Here is a 12,576-nt window from a genome sequence, read left to right as displayed (position 1 = left end):
TCAGCTGCATAGAGCATATGATACCTGTATCGTAAGATCTTAACTGGTTGCCTGTCAGTTTTCAAACACAGTTCAAGATGCTGGCCTTTTAAAAACCCTCGAGTCATAGAATTGTAGAGTTGAAAGGGATCCTGAGGGTCATCTAGTCCAACCCCCTGCATTGCAGGAATCTCAACTAAAGCATTTTGTTGTTGTTTAGTCGTTTAGTCGTGTCCGACTCTTCGTGACCCCCTGGACCAGAGCACGCCAGGCACTCCTGTCTTCCGCTGCCTCCCGCAGTTTGGTCAGACTCATGTTTGTAGCTTTGAGAACACTGTCCAACCACCTCGTCCTCCGTCGTCCCCTTCTCCTTGTGTCCTCCATCTTTCCCAACATCAGGGTCTTTTCCAGGGAGTCTTCTCTTCTCATGAGGTGGCCAAAGTATTGGAGCCTCAGCTTCAGGATCTGCCCTTCCAGTGAGCACTCAGGGCTGATTTCCTTAAGAATGGATGCGTTTGATCTTCTTGCAGTAACTAAAGCATAATACGTAATAATAATAACAACAATTTGTTTGTTTGTTTATACCTCACCCATCTGGCTGGGTTTCCCCAGCCACTCTGGGTTGCCCCCAACAGAATATTAAAAACACGATAAAACACCAAACATTACAAACTTCCCTAAACAGGGCTGCCTTCAGACGTCTTCTAAAAGTCAGATAGTGGTTTATTTCCTTGACATCTGATGAGAGGGCGTTCCACAGGGCGGGCACCACCACTGAGAAGGCCCTCTGCTTGGTTCCCTGTAATCTCACTTCTCGCAATGAGGGAACTGCCAGAAGGCCCTCGGAGCTGGACCTCAGTGTCCGGGCTGAACGATGGGGGTGGAGGCACACTTTATGACAGATGGCCATCCAGCAAAAACTGTTTTGGGAATTACCACAGTAAATTTCTTCTTATTCTTACTTCTCCCCTCTCCTTTCTCCTGAAGGAGTCCAAGGCAGCATGCAGTAGAAAATAGATACAACTGAAAACAAATCTAAATTAAGTTTGAACTGAAAGCAGTCAAATTGCCATTCTTGCAGGAAAGGGATAGAAGGCTCATGACAACAATTGTCATCTGAAGGTCAGGATAAACAAAGGTGTCTTAAAGGCAGGCCAACACTACTGACCGTGCAAAGGAGAAGCATAAATTGATAGTACGTAGAAGTAGAGCAGACATAGGCAAACTCGGCCCTCCAGGTGTTTTGGGACTACAACTCCCATCATCCCTAGCTAACAGGACCAGTGGTCAGGGATGATGGGAGTTGTAGTCCCAAAACACCTGAAGGGTTGAGTTTGCCTATGCCTGAAGTAGAGTCACCTTGGGCTTGGGAGCAAAATATGATGCTTCAGTCAAGAACTAAAGCACAGCCACGTATGGGCAAGTCCCTTGGGCCAAAGTCCAACAGTCAAGAAACACAGTTCAGAGTCAAACCCAAAGCACAGTCCCAGCAGAGATCTTGGAGCATCCAAGCCGAAGTCCATCAACATGAGCAGTTGAGCAGACAGAGCATCTCAGCTCTGCTCCCCTTTTCTCCCTTGAGTTTTGATGGTAGCACCTGGGCTTGGTGAAGCATGTGACCCTCACCTGTGTTGAGCCTAATCTACTTGAGAAACCACATCCCTCCTCCCAGCTCCATCTGGTACGCAGGCTGAGACCCTCCCTGCCCGCAGACTGTCTTGCCAGAGTGGTGCATGCTCTAGTTATTGCCCACTTGGACTACTGCAATGCATTCTACGTGGGGCTACCTTTGAAGGTGACTCGGAAACTGCAATTAATCCAGAATGTGGCAGCTAGACTGGTGACTGGGAGCGGCCGCCAAGACCATATAACGCCGGTCCTGAAAGACCTACTTTGGCTCCCAGTACGTTTCTGAGCACAGTTCAACGTGTTGGTGCTGACATTTAAAGCCCTAAACGGCCTTGGTCCTGTATACCTGAAGGAGTGTCTCCACCCCCATCATCCAGCCTAGACACTGAGGTCCAGCGCCGAGGGCCTTCTGGCGGTTCCCTCGCTGTGAGAAGTGAGGTTACAGGGAACCAGGCAGAGGGACTTCTCGGTGGTGGCACCTGCCCTGTGGCACGCCCTCCCAGCAGATGTCAAGGCAATAAACAACTTTTAAAAGACAACTGAAGGCGGCCCTGTTTAGGGAAGTTTTTAATGTCTGATGCTGTATTGTTTTTAATATTCAGTTGGAAGCTGCCCATAGTGGCTGGGGAAACCCAGCCAGATGGGTGGGGTATAAATAATAAATAATAATAATCATGATGATGATGATTATGGCTAATGAGCCCTCCTCGCCAGCTAGTGAGCTGGGCTGTGTGTCCTTGCCTGTCTCAGGCTCCCAGAGCGTACCTGCCACCGCTCCTATGCTTCAGGGCCCACCTTGATTGTGGAGATTGGGGGGTCCTCTGGCTGTGATGAAGGGCCCTGTTCCTCTGGCCGCTTCACACTGACCCCCACCTCCTTGCCTACCTCTGTCACCCCATTAATACTTCCCACAACCCCAATCTCACCCTTCCCATACCCGGCTTGCCCCGGTGGGTCCCAGTCATGGCTACACCCCTCGCTAGCATCCTCTTCCTGCTCCCCACTAGCAGGACCAGCGGACAGGGATGATGGGAGTTGTAGTCCAACAACAGCTAGGGACTCGAGGTTAAGAAAAACTGCCATTAAACCTTCTTAACAGCTCCATATGCTCAGTTGATCAAGTGAGTCCCCTGCTCCAGAAAACTCACTATGAGTGGTAAAATGAGAGGCTGCAAGGAGCAGGGACTTTTTGGTCATGGCACCTTCTTCCAAAATTTCCTCCTGGAATGGGGATGGGACTGTCGACGAGTCCATTCTGTTGGGTCTTTGAGAAGTCTAGTAAAAGCTTCCTGCAGTTCTTTCCTGGGTTATTTTATGCACCAGTAATGTTGTTGTTTTAAGGTTTAATGTTGGGGCAAATCTTCATAGCTTGCTGTGAATGTATGGTGGCTCACCAGGAGCCTGATAAACCTGCTGTTTAGAATGAAAGCAGGAAGGAGTTGTCGCACACACCTGGCAGGCCATAATATGTGACTGGTGGGCTACATATGGCTTGGTAGTTCATGGCTGTATTTTGGTTTTTTCTACTCTCTTTTAATGTTTGCATTATTTGAGGGGGCGGGGGAGTGATGAAGAATGCAGTCGACAGCAGCAGCATCCCATTGTAGCAGCATCCCATGAAACTGTTCCTAAATGAGCTAAGCATGAAACTAAGGAAACCCAGCCAGGTGGGCAGGTATCAATAATAAAATTATTATTATTATTATTATTATTATTATTATTATTATTGGCATAAAAATTTAAGAATTGCCCTTCTGGATCAGACCAGCTACCTGAACCATGTAGTTTCCCACCTTCAATCTGACTCATCAGAAACTCAAAACGAAACAGACTGAAGGTGGAGATACACATAACATTTTTTTCCCAAGTAGTGGCCTCAGTTTGGAAGTGCCCTTGCTCCATTCAGCGCAAAAGGAACTTTTCTGTTCAAGGTCAAGTCCTGAAGGGAGATGGGTGGGAACCACAATTCTACAAACTGACTGCAGAAGCTCTGATTGGCAGGCACCCATGATGTCTTCAAGAAGACTCTTCTTCTCCAATCCCCAGAGCACTTTTGAGCTTCTTAAAGTTTTGTTTTTTAAAAAATAAAATCATTGCAATGACTGATGATAGGAGAATAAGGTCTGCTGGCATTTTCACCTTATTCTGATTGTGAAGCCGAGAGGAAGCTGGGGGGCCACTGTTGAAAGAGTTTAATAGTATGCCTGTCTCCCCAACGGTGATGTGGGTTTTCTAAAAAAAAAATAGAATTGGAAAAATTTAGGGTAATTTGCATTGGGAAATTATTTGATGTCCTGGAGAATGATCTAATTTAGCATGGTTGTTTTCCTTGCTTTAGCAACCAAAGCTAAAAGCTTTTAAACTGCCAAGCTGACCTAATACTTTATTTGTAATTGGATTTCATTGTTACTAATGAACTTATGAAATGGAAAATTTTCTGCCTCAGATCACTGCTCCCCTTTGCCCTGCTAATTTAGTTCGGTACATGTGCTCTAATTGTCTTTATTAACTAGGGAGAGTTGGCTAATCAGACTGTTTTCTGGTACCTATACTTAATCACTGCCCCTATTTTGTCCCTGCTTTCCTTTAGGGGGAATTTTTGAGGGGCGGTTTTGACATGCAATGCATACATGTGCCCTGGTATTCATTAACTTCCCTTCTGCATCTCCCTCCTTGTAACTGCGTATCAGAAAGCAAATGTTGCTGGTGCATCTGAGTTGCAGCTATTCTGTAATATTTAAAATCCAGATCCATTGTGGGAATAAACGTTCTATCAAACATTTTTAATTTAAAAAATAAATAAACAAATAAGAAATCTAGCCTATGAAAGTTGGGAATACTGGGAATACAACTTAATCATCAAGGGGAAAAAATCAATGTGGTAACAGTTTATGCCCCAAATACAAACAAAGCAGAGTTTTTTGAAAAATTGGAACAAATATTACTAGATTTGGAAAATTACAAATTAATTCTACTTGGAGACATGAACGGTGTACCAATACCAGAACTTGACAGAAGTGGAAAAAAGGGGAAATCGAATCAAGGGAAGCTCCCAAGATCATTTAGTAATCTTGAGGAAAATTTAGATTTAATAGATATATGGAGGCATAAAAACCCAATAACGAAGCAGTTCACACATTTTTCAGAACCCCACCAGAGTTGGGGTAGAATTGATCAGATTTGGGTGTCACGTGCATTATCGACAAGAATAACAAAATGTGAGATCCAGCCTAGAACCCTTTCTGATCATTGTCCAATAGTCTTGGAAATAAAACGTGAAATATCGGGAGTGTACAGGTGGAGAATGAATGAATATCTATTCGAAATTGACGAGGTGAACGAAAAGGCTAAAAGTACTCTGAAAAATTATTTTGACTTAAATTTGAATAAAGAAACCCCAATTAATATAGTTTGGGATGCGAGTAAGGCAGTGTTAAGGGGTTTTTTAATACAACAAAACAATTACAGAAGGAAACTTAGAGAACAAAAGAAAGAAGAAATTATTACCCAACTGAGAGACTGTGAGAAAAAATTAACAATAAACTCGGGAGATGAAAGGACTAAACAAATAGTTAAAGTGCTACAATCACAATATTCAGCATTACTAAACCAAGAAGTAGAATGGAGAATTAAATCCATGAAGCAAAAATATTTTGAATCAGCAAATAAAACGGGGAGATTACTGGCGTGGCAATTAAGAAAAAGGAAAAAGCAAAATGTGATTAATAGAATAAAATCGGGAGATATGATAATAGAAGATCCAGATGAAATAAAAAAAAAGTTTCTCCAATTCTATGAAAAGTTGTATGAAAAAGGAGAGGAAGATAATGTAGAAATAGGAAAATACTTGGAAGAGTATAGAGGGGAATATTTAACTGATGAAGAAAGAGCTCAATTAAACAAGAAGATTACAATGGAAGAGATTAACGAGGCTATTAAGAAGATGAAACCCGGAAAAGCACCCGGACCGGATGGACTGTCAGCAAAGTATTATAAGGTTTTAAGGGAATATCTTGCTCCGGTGCTTAGTGAAGTGATTAATGATGTTCTACAAGGAGGGAAGATTCCAGATTCATGGAGGGAGGCACACATCACATTAATACCAAAAGCGGATGCTGAAAAGATGGACGTAAGTAACTACAGGCCGATATCGTTACTTAACTGCGATTACAAAATCTTCGCAGATATTTTGGCGAACAGACTCAGGAAATACTTAACAAAATCTATTCATAAAGATCAAGCGGGATTCCTCCCTAACAGGCAATTAAAAGATAATGTTCGGCATATACTGGACATTATTGAGTATTTGGATCTTAGGACCGACATTCCTGCGGCGATGATTTTTATCGATGCCGAAAAGGCTTTCGATAATGTTTCTTGGAGGTTTTTAATACAATGTATGAAAACAGTAGGAATAGAAGGACCATTTTTGGAAGGTATTAAAGCAATATACTCAAGCCAAAGGGCCAAACTGATAATTAACAATAATCTCACTAATTCTTTTACAATTGCAAAGGGCACGAGACAGGGGTGCCCGTTGTCTCCCCTTCTATTTATTATGGTTTTGGAAATAATCGCAAATAAAATAAGGAAAACACCAAAAATAAGAGGTATAAGAATTGGAGAAAAAGAATATAAATTAAAGGCTTACGCCGATGATTTGGTATTGTCTTTAGAGGACCCAATAGAAAGTGCCAGTAATGCCCTGGAGTTATTAGAGGAATTCGGTAAATTGTCTGGGTTTAAGTTAAATAAAATAAAAACTAAGATCTTAACAAAAAATTTGGCCGAAGATGTAAAAAACCAGCTAGAACTAAAAACAGGTATTAAAGTGGTGAAAAAGGTAAAATACCTGGGAATATGGATCTCCCCGAAAAATATAAATTTAGTGGAGGATAACTACACTAAGGTCTGGAGAGAAATTAAGAAAGACTTAGATACTTGGAATAGGTTAAAATTGTCCTGGACAGGAAGGATGGCCGCGATTAAGATGAGCATTCTTCCGAGACTACTGTTTTTATTCCAGAATATCCCGGTAATTAGAGGTACGGCATGTTTTAAGAATTGGCAAAGAACTTTAGCTAAATTTATATGGCAAGGGAAAAGGGCAAGAATTAAATTCAAACTCCTCACGGATCTAAGAGAAAGAGGGGGTTTTGCAGTTCCGAACTTAAAACTTTATTATGAGGCCGCTTGTCTTTGTTGGATAAAAGAATGGGCCATTTTAAAAAACACGGATTTGTTGGATCTAGAGGGATTTGACATTAGATTCGGCTGGCATGCTTATTTGTGGCATGATAAAGGAAAGATCCATAGAGGCTTCTCTAATCATATCATTAGAGGCTCGTTATTAGAAGTTTGGAACAGGAACAAAAAGCTGATTGAAAGAGACACCCCTTGGTGGCTTTCACCAATTGATATCTTAACAATAAAAAAGTTAAATCTGGAATGTGAAAGATGGACATACGAAGATCTCCTAGTTAAATCAGAAAGAGGGTGGAAAATTAGACCGTACGAAGAGTTAAAGGATAAATTAACGGGATGGATACAATTTCACCAAATTAATGCGTTATGGTACGATCATAAAAAAATAGGAATGAGTGAAAAAAAGTCCAGGTACCAGGTGGAAATCTTAGAAAGTAATACTAAACTTTTATCCAAAATGTATAACCAACTGTTAGACTGGGATACTAAAGATGAAGAGGTGAAAGGAGTCATGGTCAAATGGGCCAGAGACCTTGGATATAATCTGGAGTTTGACAGATGGGTAAAACTTTGGAAGAAAGGTATGAAGTTCACAGCATGTGCTGCTCTCCGAGAAAACATGGAGAAAATGATGTATCGTTGGTACATCACCCCGGCAAAACTGGGGAAGATGTATAAGACCGGAGACAGCACATGCTGGAAATGTAAAATTAAAGAGGGTAATTTCTTTCACATGTGGTGGACCTGTGACGAAGTGAAAAGATTTTGGGGACAAATTTACGATGAATTAAAAAGAATACTGAAATACACCTTCCCCAAAAAACCTGAAGCGTTCCTTTTAGGTATGATCGGAGAGGAGATCAAAAATGAAGACCAAACATTCTTTCAATATGCAATGGTGGCCGCCAGGATTTTGTTAGCGCAAAACTGGAAATCTTCCAATATCCCCACCATTAGAGAATGGCAAATGAAATTATATGAGTATATAGAATTAGCTAGAATGTCACAAAAAATTAGGCATCAAAAAATCGTTAAGTTTACGAACGACTGGAATAAATTTCTAAGTTACATTGAAATCAATCTAGGTATTACCAAAATCACAGTGGGCGGAATCTAAAACCTGCGATGTAAAGAGCTGATATAATACAATCTGCAGATAAGCGATGAGTTTATTTTGCCTAAACCGAGATGGAAGGAAGTCAATTGAGTGATGTTATGTTGGTTTGTCTGTTTTATGTTTATAGGCGTTGTTTGTTGTTGTTGTTTGTTTGTTTGTTTGCTTTTTTTTTTCTTTTCAGTCTTTTTTCTTTTTTGTATTGTTTGATGTCATTTCCAAAATATCAATAAAAAGATTAGTAAAAAAAAAAAAAAAAAGAAAGTTGGGGAAAAGTCCTTTGGAAGAATTCCCATTGTGTTCAGTTTGGCTTACACTCAGGTAAGCATGCATTGGATTGCAACCTCAGTTTAACACAACTGCTTAAAAAGCCAACTCACCTTGCCAACAAAGGTCTGTATAGTTAAAGCTATGGTTTTCCCAGTAGTGATGTATGGAAGTGAGAGCTGGACCATAAAGAAGGCTGATCGCTGAAGAATTGATGCTTTTGAATTATGGTGCTGGAGGAGACTCTTGAGAGTCCCATGGACTGCAAGAAGATCAAACCTCTCCATTCTGAAGGAAATCAGCCCTGAGTGCTCACTGGAAGGACAGATCCTGAAGCTGAGGCTCCAATACTTTGGCTACCTCATGAGAAGAGGAGACTCCCTGGAAAAGACCCTGATGTTGGGAAAGATGGAGGGCACAAGCAGAAGGGGACAACAGAGGACGAGATGGTTGGACAGTGTTCTCGAAGCTACCGGCATGAGTTTGACCAAACTGCGGGAGGCAGTGGAAGACAGGAGTGCCTGGTGTGCTCTGGTCCATGGGGTCACGAAGAGTCGGACACGACTAAACGACTAAACAACAACACAACAACACAACAACAGGGTAGACAGGATAAATGGATATAGTAATCAGGAAAGAATGTTCAACAGTGTGTCAGGATGTGAGTGTGTGAGACAGACAGGCAGTGATAACTGATGTAAGAATAGGCATCCGTCTGTCTTGGGAGACAATGGAAGAGTCAAACCACTGGAAGTCAAACCACTGGGCAGCTACGGTGCCTGCTGTGGCTGTAAAAACCAATACAGGAGAGACATGTTTTGTTGCAGGTGGGGCAGTTGTAGGTGTCCGGCTCTGCTTCTGCAGGTCTACCATGGCATTGCTTCTTTCTGCACTCCTCCCAGCAGTCATTCCTCCTTGGGCATTGCTGTGGGTACACAACTTGACTTACTCTTTTCAGTCATCCACAAGGAATTCCCATGTATACATATTATATTGCTGGCATCCGTCGGTCTCAAGAGACAATGGAGTGAAGTCAAACCACTGTGTTAGCGGCACTGAAGTGACCTCCCTGGGGCGCAAGCCTTGGCAGTGTGTCTGGAGGTCCTGGGCTGCCGAGACGACAAGACATCTCAGCCTCACTGATGTGGTCTAAAGGAAAGCAGAGCATTACGCTTGGCACTGGCTTAGCTGCAGGAATTGCAAGAAGGAGGCCTACAAGGCGCCACCCAAGTGTCTTAGGGACTCCACTCTGGATTTGTGTAGGGTTTACTCCAGGGGTCAGCAAACTTTTTCAGCCTTGGGCCGGTCCACTGTCCCTCAGACCTTGTCGGGGGCCGGATTATATTTTGAAAAGAAAAATGAACGAATTCCTGTGCCCCACAAATAACCCAGGGATGCGTTTTAAATAAAAGCACACATTCTACTCATGTAAAAACACCAGGCAGGCCCCACAAATAACCCAGAGATGCATTTTAAATAAAAGGGCACATTCTGCTCATGTAAAACATGCTGATTCCTGGACCGTCTGCGGGCCGGTTTTAGAAGGTGATTGGGCCAGATCCGGCCCCCAGGCCTTAGTTTGCCTACCCATGGTTTACTCCTTAGCCTTTTCTTTCCCTGATAGCCCGCAAGGCAGTGGAGGTTTCGTATTAGAGTTTTCCTTCTCCTAGATGGGCTGCTTTCTCAGGTTGACAAGCCCTACCTGCCCCTCACTTTCCTCTACAGCGTGTGCAGAAACCACCTTCTTGACTGTTGGACCCTCCATTAGTCACATCTGTTCAATCCACCGGAGATTGTCTTTGCATGCAGGGGAAGCGCCTAATTCACCAAAGGTTTGCTGGGATGCATATAAATACATATACATACTAGCAGTTCGAAAGCACACCAGTGCAAGTAGGTAAATAGTTACCACTGCGGCGGCAAGGTAAACGGCTTTTCCGTGCACTCTGGTTTCCGTCACAGTGTCCCGTTGCGCCAGAAGCGGTTTAGTCCTGCTGGCCACGTGACCCGGAAAGCTGTCTGTGGACAAACGCCGGCTCTCTTGGCCTGAAGCAAGATGAGCGCCTCAACCCCATAGTCGCCTTTGACTGGACTTAACCGTCCAGGGGCCCTTTACATTTTACCTTACATATACAGTGGTACCTCGGGTTAAGTACGTAATTTGTTCCGGAGGTCTGTTCTTAACCTGAAACTGTTCTTAACCTGAAGCACCACTACTTTAGCTAGTGGGGCCGCCTCCTGCTGCCGCCGCGCCGCCTGAGCCCGATTTCTGTTTTTATCCTGAAGCAAAGTTCTTAACCTGAAGCACTGTTTCTGGGTTAGCGGAGTGTGTAACCTGAAGCGTATGTAACCTGAAGTGTATGTAACCCGAGGTACCACTGTACAAGAGTGTCCTCATTTGAATCTGAAATCTCGAATGGTCAGGTGGCTTCACGGTTCCGTTCTCTGTGTTCATTGCAGATGTCATGGTCCCCTCAGTACCGGAGTTCAAAATTCCGCCATGTTTACGGCAAGGCAGCCAGTAAGGAGAAGTGCTACGACTGTGTGCCTATCACCCGCAGCGTTCACGACAATCACTTCTGCGCTGTGAACCCGCATTTTGTTGCTGTTGTGACCGAATGTGCCGGCGGAGGAGCCTTTATTGTAATACCAGTAAATCAGGTAAGGAACACCCAGGGATGACAGGTGTAGCTGGTTTCGTGGGTTTGTATTGTCTCGGTGGGCAGTGGAACCTCCTAAAGCCCAAATGGCCCGTTCATTTTAACAGAAGAGCATATTTCGACTGGAGTAAGGCAGAGGTTTTCAACCTCTTTGAGCCCACGGCTCTCTTGTGGCAACCCTGTGGGGCTCCGGAGCCCAGTAATGTCACCCCTTGCCTGTAGAGCTGGCAGCCTCTCACCCTTTTTCAAACACCCTCCCTTGTGGAGTGTTCCCTCAGCCTCCTCTCCCCTCTCCTTGGGAGTCCTCTTGGCAGCCGCAGCTGCTGCCCCTGGTCTGTGAGCTGTCCCCCCTGCCCCAAGGAGAGGTGCCTCCTCACACTGCCCCACAGGGGCCTGGGAAGCACCCTCCAGCCATCCCCAGAGGCACCCTTCACCTGAGGAGCTTGTAGCCAGGGCTGCTGCAATAAACAGCTGTGCAAGCCTTTGGGAGGCAGAGATGTGAGAGGGCATCAGAGAAGGGAGGGAAGGAAAGAGGGACAGAGGCCAGTGTTGCCCACGGCACCCCTGACCGTCCTTCAAGGCACCCCAGGGTGCCACACTGGTTGAAAACCAAAGGGATTGAAAAGACCAACAGTATTGGATCTATCTACTGACTCTCTCATGAACTGGGAACTAGGGCAAAGGGCTCATTTACACACATGCACACAAACCCCATATAAACTCCTTTTGCACTGCATGGGTTCATTTTGCTTGCGGCTAACGCACTGCTGAGTTGCAGAAGAATTGTCTAGGACCTCCTCCCTGCCCATGCAAACACCAGGACTCTGGAAGAGCTTGCTGTTGCAAGTTGAAGGGGGCTTAAAGAGCCCTTTTGCCTTTCCCACTCATCCTGAATTGCCTGGTGAGCCCTTTGCAGATGTATTGGTTTTCATAAGAGAAAGCCATATTTTTAGGAGAGGGTCCCTGGGAACTGAGGCTCTGCTGGGGGCCAGACTGAGGACTTAAACCGCTTGCCACCAATTCTTGTACTAAAAATGGTGATAGAGCTATAGGAATATCCAAAAGGTTGTCATCCAGGATAAAGTCACGAATGCTTCCTTTTGTAAATGTATGTAATTCTGGGGCTGGTTTTGGACAACACATTTACGGGGTGATTGGACTGAATGACTATTCCAAAAAGCACTTTTTAAAAAAAGATGTATTTTGTTTTCAAAAGTGTTCGTACTTTACCATCAATAATACCTTTAATTTATCCATTGAGTTCCCATCCCCCTCTCCATGGGGTTCTATGTTTATCCTTTAACATTGCATAATTTAACTTATAACACTCCATATGTACATCCTAAGTGATTAGCCTTAATGTGTTTCTTCTCTTGCTCATATTTCAAACCCTCCTCACGTTTTCACGCAACTCTAATAGCTCTTTAGATGTTCTCCAAAAGCACTCTTAATTGGTTAGTGCCCCTTTAAGACAGGGTTTACTAACCATTTTTCACCCTGGGGAAAACCTTTTGAGGGCTGTATAACGGTGGCGGTGTGGCCGAAAGTGAGTGTATTATTATCTTGGTCCTCCAAACAGCCACACATCACCTGTGCATCCTTTATGTAATAGATATATGTTATAATCCAAAGGACCATGGTCTGCCACAACAGAATCTTACTTACATATTTAGTATAATAATCCTCTCTAACCTTTGCAGTGCCCCTCAAAACACCTGTCTG

General features: G+C 43.8%; 1 protein-coding gene and 1 long non-coding RNA gene across 4 annotated transcripts in view; one reads left to right on the top strand and one right to left on the bottom strand.

Moving 5' to 3' along the window:
• Positions 1-10,648, bottom strand: part of LOC310753062 — a 58,466-nt gene extending 47,818 nt beyond the window's left edge. Inside the window, exon 1 of the long non-coding RNA XR_014543138.1 lies at positions 10,318-10,648. This is a non-coding gene — a long non-coding RNA (uncharacterized lncRNA). The remainder of the gene's footprint in view (positions 1-10,317) is intronic.
• The window catches only part of CORO2A (coronin 2A), a 65,661-nt gene that overhangs the window by 33,594 nt on the left and 19,491 nt on the right, over positions 1-12,576 (top strand). For 2 of the 3 annotated variants that reach the window (XM_083593546.1, XM_083593547.1), the window contains exon 2: positions 10,655-10,855. In XM_083593546.1, the coding sequence (XP_083449672.1) occupies positions 10,655-10,855 (201 nt within the window). Of the gene's footprint in view, positions 1-8,211; positions 10,333-10,583; positions 10,856-12,576 lie in introns of those variants that run through there. The other variant, XM_083593548.1, reaches the window with a different exon arrangement.

Source organism: Podarcis filfolensis (assembly GCF_964270895.1).
Source record: "Podarcis filfolensis genome assembly, chromosome: 17".
Taxonomy (NCBI): domain Eukaryota; kingdom Metazoa; phylum Chordata; class Lepidosauria; order Squamata; family Lacertidae; genus Podarcis; species Podarcis filfolensis.
Note: the sequence above shows the minus strand (reverse complement) of the source record. Positions and strands in the feature narration are given on the sequence as shown.